This window comes from Mandrillus leucophaeus, unplaced genomic scaffold, assembly GCF_000951045.1.
Source record: "Mandrillus leucophaeus isolate KB7577 unplaced genomic scaffold, Mleu.le_1.0 Scaffold24, whole genome shotgun sequence".
Classification (NCBI taxonomy): domain Eukaryota; kingdom Metazoa; phylum Chordata; class Mammalia; order Primates; family Cercopithecidae; genus Mandrillus; species Mandrillus leucophaeus.
The window spans coordinates 2951635-2972636 of NW_012102476.1; the positions used below are offsets into that span (position 1 = coordinate 2951635).

At 50.8% G+C, this 21002-nt stretch overlaps 2 protein-coding genes across 4 annotated transcripts; one reads left to right on the top strand and one right to left on the bottom strand.

The window, feature by feature from the left end:
- The first annotated feature begins 32 nt into the window (after positions 1-32).
- On the top strand, positions 33-10283 carry ZNF771 (zinc finger protein 771). Of its 3 annotated transcripts, none has more exons than XM_011982463.1 (3): positions 33-189; positions 9155-9514; positions 9590-10283. In XM_011982463.1, exons 1-3 carry the CDS (start codon positions 49-51, stop codon positions 10049-10051), a joined length of 963 nt encoding a protein of 320 aa, XP_011837853.1. In that variant the 5' UTR covers positions 33-48; the 3' UTR covers positions 10052-10283. The 3 variants fall into 3 exon arrangements, with proteins under 3 accessions (XP_011837853.1, XP_011837854.1, XP_011837852.1); XM_011982464.1 differs by having other exon boundaries at positions 9155-9504; XM_011982462.1 differs by having other exon boundaries at positions 9155-10283.
- Positions 10284-14700: 4417 nt separating this feature from the next.
- Positions 14701-20601, bottom strand: DCTPP1 (dCTP pyrophosphatase 1). The gene is made up of 3 exons (XM_011982461.1): positions 20413-20601; positions 19585-19695; positions 14701-15540 (listed from the first exon to the last, which is right to left on the bottom strand). Exons 1-3 carry the CDS (start codon positions 20511-20513, stop codon positions 15240-15242), a joined length of 513 nt encoding a protein of 170 aa, XP_011837851.1. The 5' UTR covers positions 20514-20601; the 3' UTR covers positions 14701-15239.
- Between the last annotated feature and the right edge of the window lie 401 nt (positions 20602-21002).

Below are 21002 nucleotides of genomic sequence, written 5' to 3' on the forward strand. Positions count from 1 at the left end.
GGGCGGGTCCTGAGCTTCTGATCCAGCTCCCCGCCTCAGGACACCAAGATGCCTGGCGAACAGCAGGCAGAGGAGGAGGAGGAGGAAGAGATGCAGGAGGAGATGGTGCTGCTGGTGAAGAGTGAGGAGGATGAGGGTGAGGAGAAGTATGAAGTGGTGAAACTCAAGATCCCCATGGACAACAAGGAGGTATGTGTCACACACACCCTGGGGCCCACTGTCCTCAAACCTGGTCCAGGCCCAGCCTCCCTCAGATAGAAGCCAGGGATCTTGCCCCTACTTTTCCCAGAATCTCAGATCTAGAACCTCAGGGTTGGCCCATACTTCTGCCCCACTGCCTGGGCTTCCATCATACAGTCACGCCTACTGTGCCAGGCTTCCTGCTGGGTGCAGGAGATTAAACTCCGTCCTTGGATCCCCCATGGAGCTTGATGTTAGACTGAAGGGTAACCACACAGTTAGAATCTCGCGTGATGGTTGCAGGTACAGGGAGATGATGAAGCCTAGAAGTGGGAACTTAGATTTAGAGGTGGGGGAAAGGACAGGTTAGTTCAACAGCAACAGTAACAATAGCTAACCCTTGCCTAGTATTTTCTATGTGCCAGGCCCTGTTCTAAGCACCTCGATTCTATGATGTTGGAGCATTTATTCCATTTTACAAATGAGGAGACTGAGGCCCAGGGCAGTTTGGTAACTGGCCACAGGTCTCAAAGTTAGTAAAAGGATGGCTTATGTGAGACCAGTAGGAGTCTGGGGGCGGAAGTGGGGTGATGGACCCAGGCAGAGGAAATAGCCTTTTTATTATTATTGCTGTTATTGTTTGAGACAAGGTCTCATTTAGTCACCCAGGCTGGAGTGCAGTACAGCTCACTGCAGCTTTGACTTCCCGGGCTCAGGTGATCCTCCTCCTGAGCCTCTCCAGTAGCTGGGACTACAGGCATGCACCACTACACCTGGCTAATTTTTTTTGTTTTGTTTTGAGACAGAGTTTCACTCTGTCGCCCAGGCTGGAGTGCAGTGGTGCAATCTTGGCTCACTGCAACCTCCACCTCAAGTGATTCTCCTGCCTCGGCCTCCCAAGTAGCTGGGATTACAGGCATGTGCCACCAACGCCTGGCTAATTTTTTGTATTTTTAGTAGAGTTGGGGTTTTGCCATGTTGGCCAGACTGGTCTCAAACTCCTGAGCTCAGGTGATCCTCCCACCTCAGCTAGGTGTGAGCCACCACATCCAGCCAGAAACGGCCCTTGTAGAGGCTCAGACGAGTGAGTAGTGCACTGCCCCAGTGAGGGTGAGTGGTTTGGTCATGCAGTAGTGTGGATGATGGGGGGTGGTTGGCAGGCCACACAGGGAGTCTACCTTTTATTCTCAGGGTATTTGAAGGTTTTGAGATCAGAATATGAGTTAAATTTCCCCTCTGGAGACGCTAACTGCCACCAGATATGTTTCCACTTGTCAGAACCCCAGAAGACTCTGTCTGCCCACAGCCGGAGCAGCCCTGAGTCCCAGCAGAGGGCTTGGCTCCAGGGGACTCAGTTTGCAGGGGCCCGGGCTCTGATTCTTCCTGCCCAGGAGCCAGTTCCCAGGGAAAGAATGCTCTGCTGCCCCCTAGTGGGCGTGGTGGGTGCTGGGGGAGGGGACAAGCTCCTCAGGCCTCCTCTTCCAGTCTAATAACTATCTGGTTCTGTTTGTTGCGGGCCCCCTTGGCCCATTATCCAGCTCTGCCTGCCTCTTCCGGCCCTGCGATTGCCTGATCTCCACCTTTGGCCTCTAAGTTACAAACACAGGCTCCAGAGCTTAGGGTGGACTTCCAGCTCCATCACTTACCCACTGTGTGACCTTGGGCAAGTTTCCTAACTGCTTCATGCCTCAGTTTCCTCATTTGTAAAAGGGAAATTATAACAGCACCTACATCTTGGAGTTGTGAGGAATGAATGAGTCAACACATGCACAGAGTTAGAACTGTGTCTGGCACATAATAAACATGGAGATAGTTGCTGTTACATTTATTCTTCTCCCCAAAGCTCGGGACCTTGGGCAAGGTCATCCTTCTGGAGATTTTTCAGCTTTTTTTTTTTTTTTAAACGGAGTCTCACTCTGTCGCCCAGGCTGGAGTGCGGTGGTGCAATCTTGGGTCACTGCAACTTCCACCTACCGAGTTCAAGCAATTCTCCTGCCTCAGCCTCCTGAGTAGCTGGGATTACAGGTGCAAGCTACCATGCCCAGCTAATTTTTGTATTTTTAGTAGAGATGGGGTTTCACCATATTGGTCAGGCTGGTCTTGAACTCCTGACCTCGTGATCCGCCCACCTCAGCCTCCCAAAGTGCTGGGATTACAGGCGTGAGCCACCACGCCTTGTTCAACTCATTTTTATCAAAGGCCTGGGCTGAACCATGAGAACTGGGGTTGATCAGGGAAGTGAATGTGGGGGCACAGAGGATTGAAGGCAAACGACTCAAGGCAGTGGGGAAGGCTTCCCAGAGCAGATAATTTCTGACTTGGGCCTTGAAGGCTTTGTGGGGGTTTGGCACATGGAGGAGGGTGAAGGGCATTCCAGGAGGAGGAAACAGCAAAAGCAAAGACTCAGAGGAAATGAGACTGGAAAGGCAGTTGGGGGACAGAGGGGCCTTGAAAGCTAGGGCAGGACGTACTATGCTAGGTTCTGTGGCAACATCAGAGGCCTTAAATCATGGGAAGAGCCAGACGTGGTGGCTCACGCCTGTAATCCCAGGACTTTAGAAAGCCAAGGCGAGAGCATCACTTGAGCCTAGGAGTTCGAGACCTCCCTGGGCAACAAAGGGAGACCTCATCTCTACAAAAATTTTTTTTTAACTAGCTGGGCATGGTGGCTGTAGTCCTAGCTACTTTGAAGGCTGAATGAGCCCAGGAGTTCAAGGCTGCAGTGAGCCATGACTGCACCACTGTACTCCAGCCTGGGCAACAGAGAGAGACCCTGTGTCAAAAAACAAAAACAGGCCAGGCATGGTGGCTCATGTGTGTAATCCCAGCACTTTGGGAGGCTAAGGTCAGGAATTTGAGACCAGCCTGGCCAACATGGCGAAACCCCATCTCTACTAAAAATACAAAAATTAGCCGGGTGTGGTGGCATGTGCCTGCAATCCCAGCTACTCGGGAGGCTGAGGCAGGAGAATCACTTGAATCCAGGACGTGGAGATTGCAGTGAGCTGAGATTGCGCACTGTACTCCAGCCTGGGCAATAGAGCAAGATTCTGTCTAAAAAAAATCAGAGGAGGAACATGATTGGATTTTCTGTTTAGAAGAATTATTGGCTGCTATAGGGAGACCAGGCCAGGTAGGGCCTGCTCTAAGGTAGTAACAGCAATGACGAGGAAAAGGTGCCATTTAGGAACTTGGCTAGAGCCAAGGGGTATGTGCAGTGAAGGTTTGGCATGGCTACTCATAAAAGGCACATAGGGCCAGATTGTTAATGGTATCACGCAGTGGTTCTAACTCCACCATTGACCAGCTTTTCTTTGGCTTTCACATCTGTAAAATGGGGTAATAGAAAAAGACCCTTGAATGCCCGTCTGAGAAGTGTCATCAGGGTGACTGGGTTTGGAGGAGATGGGTGAAATCGAGGATTATGCACACATATCCCATGAACTGTTACACGGTTCCCAGAAGAGCGCTCGATCGTCAGCTTGCTGTGGGCCTTCCTGAGCCTCATTTCTCCATCTATGAAATGGTGACCTCGAAAGCGCCTTCCAGTGGTGACATTCAGTGAGTCCTAGCTATTGCCAGTCCTGTGGCCAGTCACTGTCCAGAAAAGCCTTAATTACGCTGCATGCAGGGGCTGGAGTATTCTCCCTCTGCCATCAAAACCCAATCTATCTTTTAGAAAGATTTTCTCAGAGGGCTCCATGCACATACAAACCTATCTTTCCCTGGCTTGAACCCTTGAGTAGTTTTCTGCTTCCCTCAGGGTGAGGTATCAGCTGCTAAACTTGGCATTCAAAGCTCTTCACCATCAGACCTCATGCCATTCTGGCTTCATCCCCTCGACACCTATCCCATCCCTCCTTGTGGTCTCAGCCTGCAAAGCCCTCTTCACCTTTGCTCCCTGCTTTCTCCAGGAGTAGCTCTTTTCTCTTCTAGATCAGTTTCTTAATTTTTAACATGCGTACAGATCACCCAGGGGTCTTGTTAAAATGAGGATTTTAATTCAGTAAAATCTGCAGTGGGATTTGAGATTCTGCATTTCTAAAAAGTTCCCAGTGATGCTGATGTTGCTGGTCTGTGGACCTATATCCTCCAGCAAGGAACCAGAGGACAGGGATTGTGTTTAACAGTTTGTACCAAAAAGAAGGAAGACTGTGACCACAAAAAGGGGCCACGGGAAAGAGACAAGCTGCATAAGTGGCCTCAAACTCTAGTCAGTGAGATTAGAATTGCATCATGGAGGCTAGGCACGATGGCTCTTGCCTGTAATCCCAGCACTTTTGGAGGCCGAGGCAGGAGGACTGATTGAGCTCAGGAGTTTGAGACCAGCCTGGGCAACATGGCAAAACCCCGTCTCTACTAAAATACAAAAATTAGTCAGGTGTGGTGGCATGCCCCTGTAGCCCCAGCTATTTGGGGGGTTGAGTCAGGAGGATTGCTTAAGCCTGGGAGGTCAAGGCTGCAGTGAGCCCAAGACTGCAGTGAGCCATGATCATGCCACTGCATCCAGCCTGGGTGACACAGTGAGACCTTTTCTCAAAAAAGAGAGAATTAAAAAAGGATTGCATAATGGTTAAGAGAATAGGTGTTCTGGAAAATCAGTAACTTCAGTTCAAACCCTGGCTCTGCCATTTATTAGCTGTATAGCCTTGTGTACTCACTTAACTTCTGAGTCTTATTTCCTTATATATAAAACAGGGCTAAGGCACCTAACTGAAGTCATGGTGAGAATTTAGAAAGAGAGTACTGGTAAAAAGCACTTGGCACAGTTCCTGGCACATGGTGAGTGCCCAACAAGTGGGAGTTATTGTATTAATTAGAGAAATAATGGCTAAGGAAGAAACTGGGATGTTTGCCCTGGTTAAAAAAACATTTAAGCAGGAAGACAAAAATCACTAACTTCTAATACCTGGATTATTATATTATTACACTACATTGTATATCCATAGTAACCTCTTGTTATAGTGCAAATACCATTTATTCTAATTTTTAAATCTAATAGTTGTAGAATTTAAGACACACTTGGGTCATTAATGATCACCTAGTCTGGTATTTGCCAAGTTTCGGTCACATGTGTATTGCTCATATGTTGTACTCATATTATTTATTAATCCTTTTCTTCAAATAGATTCACATTGTTTTGCTAAATAAATTTACCTTCATCTAAACAATAGTACTGATGAAACTGTGGGTTTCATGTGCTCTCTTATTTTTTAATATTTGTGAAAATAAATGCATAACAATTATAATGAGACTTTTTAAAAGTTTGCCCACATACCACCTCATACCTCATGCTGGGAAATTTTTTTTTTTTCTTTTTTCTTTTTTTAGAGACACGATCTCACTCTGTCACCCAGGCTGGAGTGCAGTGGCACGTGATCGTAGCTCACTGCAGCCTGAGCTCAAGTGATCCTCCTTCCTCAGGCTACCAAGCAGTTGGGACTACAACTACTTGTGCAACTCACCACACCTGGCTAATTTTTCATTTTGTAGAGATGAGGTCTAACTGTGTTGCCCAGGCTGGTGTCCAACTCCTGGCTTCATGTAATCCTCCTTCCTTGGCCTCCCGAAGTGCTGAGATTACAGGTGTGAGTCACTGCACCTGGCCTCATACGGGGAAGTTGATCTCACTTAGCCTACCTGGCCTTTCTCAGGACACTGGGGCAGAGGAGGATCTTAATGAGCTGGATTCAGCTCCTCTTACCAAGATTTTTCCTCGGGCACCCAAGGCCCCTTCCTCTGGGCTGGAGACATCAACAATGCTTGTGTGGAGAATTTCTTTTTCAGAAGTCAGTGATCCCAGCATGAGGAAGCCCTCAGGCTGTCCAAAGTCACCTTAAAGAGGGTGCCAAGGAAAAACGGGCCAGAAAAACGTAGATATGATGAGACAAGTTCTCTCCACAGTGGCTGATGTATTGAAATAAACCAACAGATTTCAAAACCAGGGCAAGACTGGAAAATGTGACCTTGAATTCAGATGGTGCCAAACATGTTGTGGGGAGTTTCTCCATTTAAAGTATCAACTTGTATTTTAACCTTGAATCCCTCTTGGAGTGTGCCAGGGACTTGGAGTTCAGCCTCTGTCACATCTTGGTCACATGACTTCAGAACAGTGTAGCCTGAACAACGGCATGGTCTCATGGGCACCCTGAGTCCTTCCTGGCTCCCACTAGCCATGTGAATTTCATCGCCCTCAGCCTCAGCTTTCTCAGCTATCGAAAGAGACAACACCCAGCTCAAGGCGGGTGACAGGAGGATTTAATACAATAACATACATAGTGTTGTCAAAGCTTAATACTTTGCTATTGATTGTTGCTATTGTTATGAGTATATATACTATTTAAACCAGATTTCCCTTGGTTGGTCACTAATTTCCCAAATTGCCCTGTTTTCTAATAATTTCTTTCTTTCTTTCTTTCTTTTTTTTGAGAGGGAGTCTCACTCTGTTGCCCAGGTTGGAGTGCAGTGGCATGATCTCAGCTCACTGCAACCTCTGCCTCCTGGGTTCAAGTGATTCTCCTGCCTCAGCCTCCTGAGTAGCTGGGATTACAGGCATGAGCCACCACACCCAGCTGATTTTTGTATTTTTAATAGAGACAGGGTTTCACCATGTTGGCCAGGCTGGTCTTGAACTCCTGACCTCAAGTGATCCGCCTGCTTCGGTCTCCCAAAGTGCTGGGATTACAGGCGTGAGCCACCATGCCTGGCTTGTTTTCCAATTTCTGAGTTGGTTACCACAAAGCCACTACCTTTTGACAAACAATCTTGAAGGCCTTGAAGATGCCCTCTTGCAGCTTCAGAAAGAGAAGGCCCTACTATTCTCTGCTGTCACTCTCTTTTTTTTTTTTTGAGATGGAGTCTCGCCCTGTCACCCAGGCTGGAGTGCAGTGGTGCGATCTCGGCTCACTGCAACCTCCACCTCCCCGGTTCAAGCAGTTCCCTGCCTCAGCTTCCCAAGGAGCTGGGATTACAGGCATCTGCCACCACACCCAGCTAATTTTTGTATTTTTAGTAGAGACAGGGTTTCAACATCTTGGGCTCGAACTCCTGACCTCGTGATCCACCCGCCTCGGCCTCCCAAAGTGCTGGTGAGCCGCTGCACCTGGCCTTGCTGTCACCCTCTTAACCTGTCTCCCCATCTGTAAAATGGGGATGATGATAATTACCTTGTGGAGATCAAATATGGGAGAAGCTGCCACTCTCTTGTCCTTAATATGTCCCAGGTACTTCATTTGGTCATGAATTAATTGCTTGACCACAGTAGATACTCGACATCAGTTTTGCTGGGGTTTTGAGCATTCTTTTTTCTAAAGGGAGCAGTGTGCCCTCAATACTCTTCACTCTTAGTCCAGAATGTTTTCCCTTCACGTGCCTCTTACAAGGCATTTCTTTCCTTTTTCTGATATTTATCTCTAGAAGGCCAGAGCTTGTGAAATTGGCTCATTTTCAGATTTTTCGTTTCAGACCTCAGAATAGCATTTGGGTTTTACTCTTGCCTTTTTCTTCACTGCTTAAAAAACGATAGGTGTTTGCTATTCAAAGCTGATTAAGAGCCTGGACTTGGTCCTGGCCTGGCTTCCAGGATGCCCCTCTCCTGCTCTCTTCCCTCCCTGGCTTCTCCTCATCTTGCTGCCCTAGGTTCTCTCTGCCCATCCCCTGGATGATCTCATCCACTAATTCTCAAGGCTTTATAAACCATCTATAGGTTGACAGCTTCTCAGTTAACATCTTCAGTCTAGGTGTCGCTTCTGAGCTCCAGATATGTCAAGAAGCCATGACACCATCCAAAACAGATCTCCTCTCTCAACTTGCTCCTCCCACCGTCCTTATCTCTGTAAATGGCAACTCCACCTTTGCAGCTGCTAAGCTCAAAAACCTTGAAGTCATTTTGATCTTTTTCTTTACATCTCATATCTAATGTTTTATTAAATCTATTCTCTCACACTGCAAATAGATCCAGAAGCCAATCACTTCTCACCACCTCCACCATCCACCGTCCACTTCTGTCACCTGGGTCTGAGCCACTATCTTGGCAGGTGGCTGTAGTGGCCTCCTCACTGGGCTTGTGCTTCTGCGCTCTCCAACTCCTTCATTTGGTTTTCAACCCCAGTAGGCTGAGGGAGCCTTTTTAAATGTGTAGGATATGGTCACTTCTCTGCTCAAAGCCCTCTGACATCTCTTACAGTTCCCTGTCTCCTTTATATTAAAAGCCAGAGCCAGGCACAGTGGTATGTGCCTGTAACCCCAGCTACTAAGAAGGCTGAGTCAGGAGGAACTGCTTGAGCCAGGAGGTTCGGGACCAAGCCGGGGCCACAGCAAGACCCTGTCTCTTAAAAAAAAAAAAAAAAAAAAAAAGCCAAATATAACAAATACAAGGCCCTATAAGCCAAGCGATCTCCTCCACCACCACATCGGTGACTTCCCCCATCATGCATTCTGCTTTAACCAATTTTTCTTGCCATTTCTGGAACTCAGCAGACAACTCCCGCCTCTGCGCCTTGCTGTTCCCTCTGCAATGCTCCTCAGAGGGCTATCCACGTAGCCTGCTCTGTCACCTCCTTTAAGTCTTTGTTCACGTTATCATGTCGGTAAGGTGTCTTGACAACCCTGTTTTAAATCTGTAGCATCCCCAATACCAGCACTCCTTATCCATTATTCCTGAAAGCAGTAATTTTTAAAATCCTTTTTATTTAATGCGGAATCCCAATGCCTAGAACAGTCTAGGACACTGCACGCCGTCAGTAAATATTGGGTGAATTAATAAAAATAGCTAGAACGCCGCTGGGCTTTGTGATGTGTGCGTTACGCGCATTATCTCACCGGATGCGCACAGCCATCCTGCGAGGCAGCACCGTGGCCTTTCCTATTTCACAGATGGGGAACTGAGGCTCACAGAGGGAGCAGCCTGTGGAGACCCAGGTCTCTGGCTCCGGGGCCTGCCGCTAAGGGCTGACCTATCCCCCTCTCCCCGCAGGTCCCGGGCGAGGCGCCCGCGCCGTCCGCCGACCCGGCGCGTCCCCATGCGTGCCCCGACTGCGGCCGCGCCTTCGCGCGCCGCTCCACGCTGGCCAAGCACGCGCGCACGCACACGGGCGAACGGCCCTTCGCGTGCACCGAGTGCGGGCGGCGCTTCTCGCAGAAGTCGGCGCTGACCAAACACGGCCGCACGCACACAGGCGAGCGGCCCTACGAGTGTCCCGAGTGCGACAAGCGCTTCTCGGCCGCCTCGAACCTGCGGCAGCACCGGCGGCGGCACACGGGCGAGAAGCCGTACGCATGCGCGCACTGCGGCCGCCGCTTCGCGCAGAGCTCCAACTACGCACAGCACCTGCGCGTGCACACGGGCGAGAAGCCGTACGCATGCGCGCACTGCGGCCGCCGCTTCGCGCAGAGCTCCAACTACGCACAGCACCTGCGCGTGCACACGGGCGAGAAGCCGTACGCGTGCCCGGACTGCGGACGCGCCTTCGGCGGCAGCTCGTGCCTGGCGCGTCACCGACGCACGCACACGGGCGAGCGGCCATACGCATGCGCCGACTGCGGCACGCGCTTCGCCCAGAGCTCGGCGCTGGCCAAGCACCGGCGCGTGCACACGGGCGAGAAGCCGCACCGCTGCGCTGTGTGTGGCCGTCGCTTCGGCCACCGCTCCAACCTGGCGGAGCATGCGCGCACGCACACAGGCGAGCGGCCTTACCCCTGCGCCGAGTGCGGCCGCCGATTCCGCCTAAGCTCGCACTTCATTCGCCACCGACGCGCGCACATGCGGCGCCGCCTGTATATCTGCGCCGGCTGCGGCAGGGACTTCAAGCTGCCCCCTGGCGCCACGGCCGCCACTGCCACCGAGCGCTGCCCGGAGTGCGAGGGTAGCTGAGCCCCGCAGGGCTGCGGAGGGGCGCCCTGGGGCTTCGACCTGGCTGCACTAACCCGGGCTCCTTCTGCGCCGGCCTCCAGGTCTGGAAAATTGAGGGGACTGCAGGCCCGGCTGCCCTGGAACTGGAAGACAGGGAGAATCCCCTGCCGGGGTCCCTGGAAACAGTGCCCATCCTCCATCACTACATTCCCTTGGCCCGTGTTAGTGAATAAAGTATTATATCCTCACCCCACCCGTGCCTGTGAGTGGGGTGGGTGGGAGAGGAAGAAAGTTGGGGTTCTCCAGGCTCAGGTGCCAAGTGAGATGTCAAGGAACCAAATGGGGATGTAAACCTAAAAGGGGTTCCCGGCATCTCCGTTTGTGTTGGGGGTAGGAGGTGATCGCACACTTGGCCCTTGGTTACGTCCTCATAAACCCTAGATCTGAAAGGGCCCATAAGTATACTATGTTCATCAGACATGCACTGCATTCGGCAGAGCTCCAGTGAGCAAGGCACAACCCTCAGATCTCAGTCTAGTGAAGGAGAGAAAACTGTAACACAACATTAAAGGTTTTAACTGCTTTGTTATGTAAACTTACTTATTTTCATCCTCAAAACATCCCAGCCCAGCGCGCGGTGACTCACGCCTGTAATCCCAGCACTATTGGAAAAAAAAAAAAAGCTGGGCATGGTGACGCACACTTGTAGTCACAGCAAATAAGGAGGCTGAGGTAGGAGGATCACTTGAGCACAGGAGGTTGAAGCTGCAGTGAGCTACTACTGTGGCACTGTACTTCAGGCTGGGCGACAGAGCAAGGCTGTCTCAAAAATAAATAAAAAATTTTAAATTCCAAAGTTATAAAATTTATTTTTTCTTGTTTTCTACTGTGCAACCCATTTCAGTGCCAGCAGCCTACGGGCATAGAGGCCAGGCAATGGTTCGGGGCTACAGTTTGCTCTGGCATGGGGTACTATGAGAGGCCCAGGGAATCCGGCCCATCATAAATCCAAACCCATGCGTTGTTTTAAATTTATTTTGGGTTGGGCAAGGTGGCTCACGCCTGTAATCCCAGCACTTTGGGAGGCTGAAGCAGGCAGATCACCTGAGATCAGGAGTTCGAGACCAGCCTGGCCAACATGGTGAAACCCTGTCTCTACTAAAAATGCAAAAATTAATTGGCCTGTAATCCCAGCTACTCAGAAGGCTGAGACAGAGACTCCATCTCAAAAAAACAAAAAACAAAAACAAAAAAAATCAGCCGGGCATAGTGGCAGATGCCTGTAATCCCAGCTACTTAGGAGGCTGAGGCAGGAGAATTGCTTGAAATGGGAGGTGGAGGTTGCAGTGAGCCGAGATCACACCATTGCACTCCAGCCTGGGTGACAAGAGTGAGACTGTCTCAAAAAAATAGTAATAAAAAATAAAAATAGTAATAAAAACAAATAGTAACCAAAAAAATTTATTTATTTATGTAGAGACAGGGTCTCGCTATGGTGCCCAGCTGGTCTCCCCATCCTAGCCTCAAGCAACCCTTCCACCTCTGCCTCTTGAAGTGCTGAGATTAGGCATGAGCCACCATGGCTCACCATGGCTGAGGCAAAGGAGATGGGACCATCTTTCTGTCCATTTTTGTCACAGCCCATGAATGGCAAAGATAAGGGACAAGTAAACAGGCACTTGCAGTCCAGTGTCAACTGGTGCTATGATGGGAAGATAGGCTATTCTCAGAGGTGATGCTTAAGTTGGGTCTTGAAGGTAAAGTTGGGGTTGGGGAAGTGTGGAGAGAGCCCCTAAAGCTGCATTCCAGGGTCAGTAGAGCTTGCAGATGTTCCCTGGGGTGGAATGAGGGGACAAAAAGGTTTTGGAAGTGAAGTTAAAGTATCCAAGGTAGCAAAGCCTTGAGGGCTTAGAGGGGAAGGATGGAGCTGACATCCGTAGGGAGCTGGAACTCATAGCGGTAGACCTGGAGCTGAGGCAAAGGAGATGGGACTGACTTCATTTCTTAGCTTGGGTGACTGCAGGACAGTGTCACTGATATGGGGGTGCAGGATGAAGAGCAAGACAGGAGCTGAAGTGGGGGTAATTGTTATACCCCAGTCTGGACATGCTGAACGTTAGGTCAGCATGAGGGAGGGGACTGGCAATAACAGCTTAGAGATATCAGGTCTGGAGTCCATGACACCATGTCCATAAGAAAGCACTCAAGAAGAGTCTTGAAAGTGGTTGGGCACGGTGGCTCACGCCAGTAATCCCAGCACTTTGGGAGGCCAAGGGAGGAGGATCACTTGAGGCCAGGAGTTCAAGACCAATTTGGGCAACATGGTGAAACCCTGTCTCCACTAAAAATAAGGAAAAATAGCCAGAGGTAGGAAGAAAACCAGGTAAGCATCTTATCTGGGAAATCTAGAGGAAAGTGTTTCAGGGAGAGTAGGCGATCAGCTGCTGCTCTGGTGCCCGCTGCATTTGTCATGAGGGCGGGGAAAGTGGCGAGAGCTGATTCAGTGGAGGGGGGTGAAAACCAGCCAGGAGGCCAGGTTGTAAATGGGACAGTGGGGAAGCAGAGTGGGGGAATACAGCCAACCCTTTGAAGAGGCTGCTCGAGATTTGATGGTTTCACTTTTGTCAACAGGGAAGGTACTCATATATGCTTTCTGCACAGGAAGAAAGGGCTAATGAAGAGAAACTGATCATACAGAAGGGAAAGCAGACAACCAATTAAGGAGAGGAAGGAATCAGGGCTTGGTAAGGATGCGGATCCCATTATCACTGGAGAGCCAGAAGAAAGGCGGGTTTGGGCACATAATCTGATGTGCTGTTTTACCTGGGAAATAAGAATGGAGGTCACTGGATAAGAAACGTAAGAGAGTGAGGCCAGGAAAGGAGAATGCCTCATTTTACTGATGTGCAGACTGGCTCAGAGAGACAGCAAATCAGCGATCATTGTAGATTCTGAAAGCACGGATGTCCTTTGGTATACGTGGGGGACTATTTCCAGGACACACCCCACCGTGTTCACAAATCCACACATACTCAAGCCCCTGTCAGCCCTGCGGAACCCACGTATAGGAAAAGCTGGTCCTCCACACACATGGGTTTTGCATCCCACAAATACTGTATTATTGAACCATGTTTGGTTGAAAAAAATTCAACCAAATGTGGACTCACGCAGCTCAAACCCATGCTGTTCAAGGGTCAACTGTAGTTTAAAAGTCCTTTCCCCTGCATTAGCCTACCCTGTGACGGAGGCAGTCAGAGGTATCTCAGAAAAAAGTGATGTGCCCAAAGTCACAGAACAGGCAAATCTTACACACTCAACACTATCTTTTTTTTTTTTTTGAGACAGAGTCTTGCTCTGTCGCCCAGGCTGGAGTGCAGTGGCATGATCTTGGTTCACTGCAACCTCTCACTCCCAGGTTCAAGCAATTTTCCCTGCCTCAGCCTCTGGAGTAGCTGGGGTTACAGCCACCTACTACCACGCCCAGCTAATTTTTGTATTTTTAGTAGACATGGGGTTTCATCATGTTGGCTGGGTTGGTCTCGAACTCCTGACATCAGGTGATCCACCTGCCTCGGCCTCCCAAAGTGCTGGGATTACAGGCGTGAGCCACCGCGCTCGACCCTCAACACTATCTTTAGGTGGAGAGGAAAAACAATAAATTGGCCTTGGTGTGGCAGGGTGGGTAGCCTTTACTTCTACCAAGGAGGAAACCCTGTTTCGCCCCACATCAGAGACCTGACCCTGATTTCCTGCTCTAGGCCCCTGATAGTTGAGTTAAAAAGGCAAATAAGGCCAGGTGCGGTGATTCACGCCTATAGTCCCAGCACTTTGGGAGGCTGAGGTGAACGTATCATGAGGTCAGGAGATTGAGACCAGCCTGGCCAACATAGTGAAACCCCATTTCTACTAAAATTACAAAAATTAGCTGGATATGGTGGCATGCACCTGTAATCCCAGCTACTTGGGAGGCTGAGGCAGGAGAATTGCTGGAACCGAGAAGGTAGAGGTTGCAGTGAGCCGAGATCACGCCACTGCACTCCAGCCTGGGTGACAGAGCGAGACTCAGTTTCAACACTATATTTAAATAATAATAATAAAAAAAGGCAAATGGCTGGGCGCGGTGGCTCGGGCCTGTAATCCCAGCACTCTGGGCGGCCGAAGCGGGCAGATCACCTAAGGTCAGAAGTTCAAGACCAGCCTGGCCAACAGGGTGAAACCCCATCTCTACTAAAAATACAAAAAATTAGCCGGGCGTAGTGGCGGGCACCTGTAGTCCCAGCTACTTGGGAGGTTGAGGCAGGAGAATGGTGTGAACCCAGGAGGCGGAGCTTACAGTGAGCTGAGATCGCACCACTGCACTCCAGCCTGGGAGAAAGAGTGAGACTCCATCTCAAAAAAATAAAACAAAAAAAACTGGGCGTGATGGTGGGCGCCTGTAATCCCAGCTGCTGGGAGGCTAAGGCATGAGATTCACTTGAACTCAGGAGGCAGAGGTTGCAGAGAGCCGAGATCACACCGCTGCACTCCAGCCAGGCCAACAAAAGTGGGATTCTGTCTTTAAAAAAAAAAAAAGGAAAACAGGTAATAACAATAACCGCAAACTTACCCTTTACTATGTGCCAGGCCCCACCCTGAGCACTCACGTAACTCACTGAAACCTCACAACCCTATTGGGCAGGTACTATTCTTTTTATTTTATAGACAAGGAAGCTGAAGTGCACAAAGATTAATTTGAGTAATGTCATCCAGCTTGCAAGTGTCAAAGATGGCATCTGAACCCAGACAGCCTGGCTCCAACATCTGGACTCTTATAGCCTCCAATCTCTAAAAGGAGGGGGAAGGAACTTACATGACATCCTACTGGGAATTTGCTAAAAACCAGATCTCTCTGCCCTGCAGGCAAAAGGTAAAAACAGGGAAACACGAGAATGGGGCTCAGAGGCACCCCTGGTCCCCTCGCCATCACCTGCAGAGACAGAGAGCCTCCCTGGCCATCCAGGAAGAATCTAGAAGTTATTGCCCAAAACCATTTTACTGGGAGAGCAAATACCAGGAGGCTACCTTCTAGAGGTTGCTGGGCCTCAGACCTCAAGAAGTGGAGACCTCAGGCCCATGATCTATTTGAAAAAGACTAGAAAATGGCTCCAGGGCCGGGCCACCCTCTGCTCTTCAGACACCATCCTGAGTTGCAAGTCCTGTGGCCACCTTTCTAGGTTGAGGTCTGGCCCGTGGAGTCACAGGGAAGGTCCGCAGGCCCCACAGCCTGGTCTTCAGAGATGGCACCATGGGGCAATTCTGTATACTTGCGGGAAGAGCTGCGGGCCAGATGGGCTGGGTAGCGTTGCCGGTTGATGTCCATTTTGGAGAGCACTGCTAGCGGCAGATCCACACGGCAGCGGGCTGCTAATGCCACCAGGTAGATGAGGACGTCACTAAGCTCCTCTTGAAGGGCTAACCGTTCCTTGGGGGACCAGCCTTGGGGGCCAGGTTCTCCATCGGTTTTCCACTGACTAGGGGCAGAACACAGACAGACACACACTCAGATGTAACCTGGGACAATGGGCTCTGCCAGTCTTTGCAGTAATAACACCCACCTCCAATGATGACCCAACCCATCTGGGCCCTGGGAAGAGTCAGGTGGGGAAGAGAGCCCAACAGATGATACCAAGATGTCTGTGTCTCTCCCTGGGCCAACGAGTGGCCAAAAGAACATTTCATTTGTTGAGACAAAGCTTTGAGGCCCAATTCTAATTCTCCCCAGCCCTAGCCATCACCACCCCAGACCAAACCTTGGACCTGGACCACTGCAGAAGCCTCCCCACTCATCTCCCTGCTAACTCATCTTTTACTCCTGCCCAGACCATCTTTTCTTTTTTTTGAGACAGAGTCTCACTCTGTCACCCAGGCTGGAGTGGAGTGCAATGGCGCGATCTCACTGCAACCTCCACCTCCTGGGTTCAAGCGATTCTCCTGCCTCAGCCTTCCGAGTGGCTGGGATTACAGGCATGTGCTGCCATGCCCAGCTAATTTTGTTTTTCTAGGAGAGACAGGGTTTTGCCATATTGGCCAGGCTGGTCTCGAACTCCTGACCTCAGGTGATCTGCCCTCCTCGGCCTCTCAAAGTGCCGGGATTACAGACATGAGCCACCGCACCCAGCACAGACCATCTTTTAAAATCACAAATCAGGCCGGGCGCAGTGGCTGACGCCTGTAATCCCAGCACTTTGGGAAGCTGAAGCGGGTGGATTACGAGGTCAGGAGTTCAAGACCAGCCTGGCGAAGATAGTGAAACCCCGTCTCTATTAAATAAACAAAAAAATTAGTTGGGCGTGGTGGTGGGCACCTATAATCCCAGGTACTCAGGAGGCTGAGGCAGATAAATTCTTGAACCGGGAAGCAGAGGTTTCAGTAAGCTGAGATCGCACCACTGCATTCCAGCCTGGGCGACAGAGCAAGACTCCATCTCAAAAAAACAAAAACAAAACCAAAACAAAACAAAAATCTGCTGGGTGGTGTGGCTTATGCCTGTAATCCCAGCACTTTGGGAGGCTGAGGTGGGTAGATCACCTGAGGTCAGGAATTCGAGAATCGCCTGGCCAACATGGTGAAACCCCATCTCTACTGAAAATACAAAGTAGCCAGGCGTGGTGGCACATGCCTGTAATCTCAGCTACTGGGGAGCCTGAGGCAGGAGAATCGCTTGAACCTGGGAGGCGGAGGTTGCAGTGACCTGATATCATGCCCTCACGCCATCACACTCCAGACTGGGCAACAAGAGCAGAACTCCGTCTGAAAACAAACAAACAAAAAACCCCACAAATTACGTTTTTCCCCTTCTCTGCTAAAATCCAAACTGTGCTTAGAATATAATCTAAACTCCCGACAAAGCCCTCCTGTCCTGCATGGGCTGATGCCTGCCTTTTCCAATGCCCCTGCCCACCACTCTCACTCCCCACCGAAGGCCACTCTGGCTTGTTCTGCCTTGCACACAGGCCAAGCTGTCACAGGGCCTTTGCACTCACTACTCCCTCTGCCTTGAACGCTTCCCCATCCCCCAGCATTCCCTGGGCTAGCTCCTTCCTGTTATTTAGGGCTCAGCCTAGATGTCACCTCCTGGCTTGTCACCTTGTGGTTTTTTTTTTTTTTTAAGACAGTCTCGCTCTGTCACCCAGGCTGGAGTGCAGTGATGCGATCTTGGCTCACTGTGCAAGTTCCGCCTCCCGGGTTCACACCAGTCTCCTGCCTCAGCCTTCTGAGTAGCTGGGACTACAGGGGCCTGCCACCACGCCTGGCTAAGTTTTAATTTTTTTGTAGATATAGGGTTTTGCTCTGTCGCCCTGGCTGGAATGCAGTGGTACAATCTTGGCTCACTGCAACCTCTGCCTCCCAGGTTCAAGCGATTCTCCTGCCTCAGCCTCCCAAGTAGCTGGGATTCTAGGCGCTTGCAACCACACCTGGCTAATTTTTGCATTTTTAGTAGAGACAGGGTTTTGGCATGTTGGCCAGGCTGGTCTTTTTTGTTTTGTTTTGTTTTTTGAGATGGAGTTTTGCTCTGTCGCCCTGGCTGGAATGCAGTGGTACAATCTTGACTTACTGCAACCTCCGCCTCCGGGGTTCAAACGATTCTCCTGCCTCAGCCTCCAGAGGAGCTGGGACTACAGGGGCATGCCACCATGCCCAGCTAATGGTTGTATTTTTTAGTAAAGACAGGGTTTCACCATGTTGGCCAGGCTGGTCTTAAACTCCTGACCTCAAGTGATCTGCCCGCCTTGGCCTCCCAAAATGCTGGGATTACAGGTGTGAGTCACCGCACCTGGCCCTTTTTTGTTTTTTTAAGACAGAGTCTTGCTCTGTCGCCCAGGCTGGAGTGCAGTGGTGCGATCTTGGCTAACTGCAGTCTCTGCCTCCCGGGTTCAGGCGATTCTTGTGCCTCAGCCTCTTGAGTAGCTGGGATTACAGATGCCCGCCACCATGCCTGGCTAAGTTTTGTATTTTTAGTAGAGAATAGCTGGGTGTCTCTACTGGGTATTGTCCAGGCTGGGTTTCACCATGTTGGCCAGACTGGGTTATCACGCTGTGTCCTTTTCCTCATAGAACTTGTCATAATTCCACATCTTCTAATATGAGATTACTGATGTACTGTCAATCTCCTTCCACTGTGAAGGCGGAAACCTTTCTGCCTTGTTCCAGGCCATATCTCGATTCTAGAAGACCTAGCACATAGGTGATGTTCATAAATCTGTCATGAGGTCATGTGCAGTGGTTCAACCTGTAACCCCAGTGCTGTGGGAGGGTGAGGCAAGTGAATCACTTGAGACTACGAGTTTGAGACCAGCCTGGGCAACAACAGCGAGATATCCCACCTCTATAAAAAACAAAAATTAGCCAGGCTGGGTAGTGGCGCACGCCTGTAGATCCAGCTACTCAGGAGGCTGAGGTGGGAGGATCGTTTGAGCTCCTTGGGCTGCAGTGAGCTATGATCACATCACTACACTCCAGCCTCGGCAACAAAGTGAGACCCTTTCTCTTAAAAAAATGACTGTCTTGGTCTAGGGCTCATCGCCTCTTGCCTGGTCTACACCAGCCAACTCTCTGGTGTACCCTGCCCCATTCTCTCAGTGATCCATCCAATCCATCCTGTAGACACAGTGATCTTTCCAACACTCACCTCTGGTCAGGTCTTCTGTCCAAACTCTCCATCACGCTCTAGCCCTAATCCTATCTTCGTGGGTTCATCTCCCACCCCTCTCCTCCACAGCCCTATCACTCATCCAACACATGCCTGTTGAGTGCCTACTATGCACTGGGCACTTGGGACACATCAGAAAAAACAGATCCCAAATCCCTGATTTTTCCCGAGAAGATTACACTGAAGGAGCGTCAGATTCTCCCTGAATTGAACTTGCCCTATCTTGCCTCACTGCCCCTGCAAATGTATTTCCCATGTTTGGAATGCCACAGGCAGGTCCTCTACGGAATACCTTCCTTTCAGCCCCAGAGGCAGAGGAAAAGGGTTGTTGGGCCGGGCGTGGTGGCTCACCCTTGTAATCCCAGCACTTTGGGAGATCAAGGCAGGTGGATCACCTGAGGTCAGGAGTTCGAGACTAGCCTGACCAATATGGTGGAACCACTAAAAATACAAAAATTAGCCAGGCGTCTGTAGTCCCAGCTACTCGGGAGGCTGAGGCAGAATTGTTTAAACCCGGGAGATCGATGTTGCAGTGAGCCGAGATCAAGCCACTGCACTCCAGCCTGGGCGACAGAGTGAGACTCTGTCTCAAAAAAAAAAAAAAAAAAGGAAAAGGGTTGTTGCCACTACTTCTTCCTAGATGGGACCTACCCTGCTGCTTTCACACCTCACACCTCTGTCTTCCAGGAGGCTGGGTGCCCCTAGAGGGCAGGGACCCGTGAGTCCTTTCTGCATCCCCGACAACAGCAAAGAGCCTTGCAATGAGGAGAGGAAATTGAACCCATGAATGTTTGAAGACCAAATAAATGCTCCCCTCCCCTCCCCTACAACTCAGACTCTACCAGGAAGCTTTCCATCTACTTACAAGAGTTCTGCGAGCTCCCCCACTTCCCCGACCAAGGCCAGGAGGAGGTTCCGAGGCTGATGGAACTGTTCCCAGTCTCGTTCTGCAGCAAACTCGGCATGGAGGCGGCGACTGAAACAGGACAAAGGCGTGTAAGCCCAAGTCTCAGGGTTAGAGAGTGATGCAGGGCCCAGAGGCAGCTACCCCAGTAGTATGTAATGGGGGCCTGGGACCAGGAGATTCTGCAACTAATTCATTGGATGGTATTGTGCAGGTCATTTCCTCTTTCCGGAACTTGGTTCCCTCATCTATAAAATGGGCGTGCCCCTGAGCTGCCCTTAACATCTTGCCAAATGTAACAAAACCCTTTTCATTATTCCATCTCCTGCTGCTACTTCTGCAGTTTCTTTCCTCCACCTGGAATCGCCGCACATCAAAATCCAATTTCTCCTACAGAAGGCAGTTCCACAGGCCCTTCCTCTAAGAAGCCTTTCTTGACCTCCTCCAGCAAGAAATAACCTCTCCCATCTCTCAGCACACCATTTGCCCCTCTCGTACGCCCGGCGCCTGGAGAGCGGAGGCGGTATCGGGTGTCGGTATCTTCCCAGGGCTAGGCTGAAGGGCGTTCCTAGTGATCACTCGGGGCCACCACCCAATTTCCCTTGCCTCAGGTGTGCACCGCTGCGCCCATTTTGCAGATGAGGTAAGAAGGCTCGCCCAGGGACAGCCCGCAGAGCCAGGACCCGAGCCCCGCTGCCAGCCCGCTTCCCGACCACATGCAGGAACCCTCCCCAAAACGCGGGAGAAAGGGGCGACTTCCCCACCCCGAGCTGGGCCAGGCCTGCTTACATGTCCTCAAGCGTGGGCTCCGGGCTGAAGCTGAACCGGCCGGGAGCAGCAGTGTCCTCTCCCGCCGTGTCTCCACGAATCTCCCCACCGGCCACAGACATGCCGCCCACCCGCTGCAGCCGCGACTGCACGGAAACCCACGCGCCACGCTGGAAGCCCCGCCTCCAGAGCTCTGACCAATTACGGGCGTTCTCTTTTGCCTTACGGGGCGGAGCCTGAGTAAAGAGACCAGTGACTTTTGTGGAGTTTGCTACAGCCCGCCCCTTCCCTCACTGGACCAATCTGAGGGAGCTTCAGGCGCGCGCTCTAGTCTTAGGCCCTGGAATTCTTCCGCTAGGCCCTGCGTCTTAAAGGTATAGGTACCAATTCGACTCGGGGAAGAGACGAAGAGCAGAGGACGCGGGAAGCGCAGGCGCGTCACTTCTTTTATGGGCTCCAGAGGGCGCCAAAGCGAAATGGCGGCAGAAGAGGGCCTGCCAGGTGGAAAACCCTAAAAATGAAAGGTCCTATGCATAGATATTAAATCTCTCAGGGCTTAAGGACATTGAGAACCTTCGAGGCCAACCCCCCCACTATTTGGCTGGGATTGA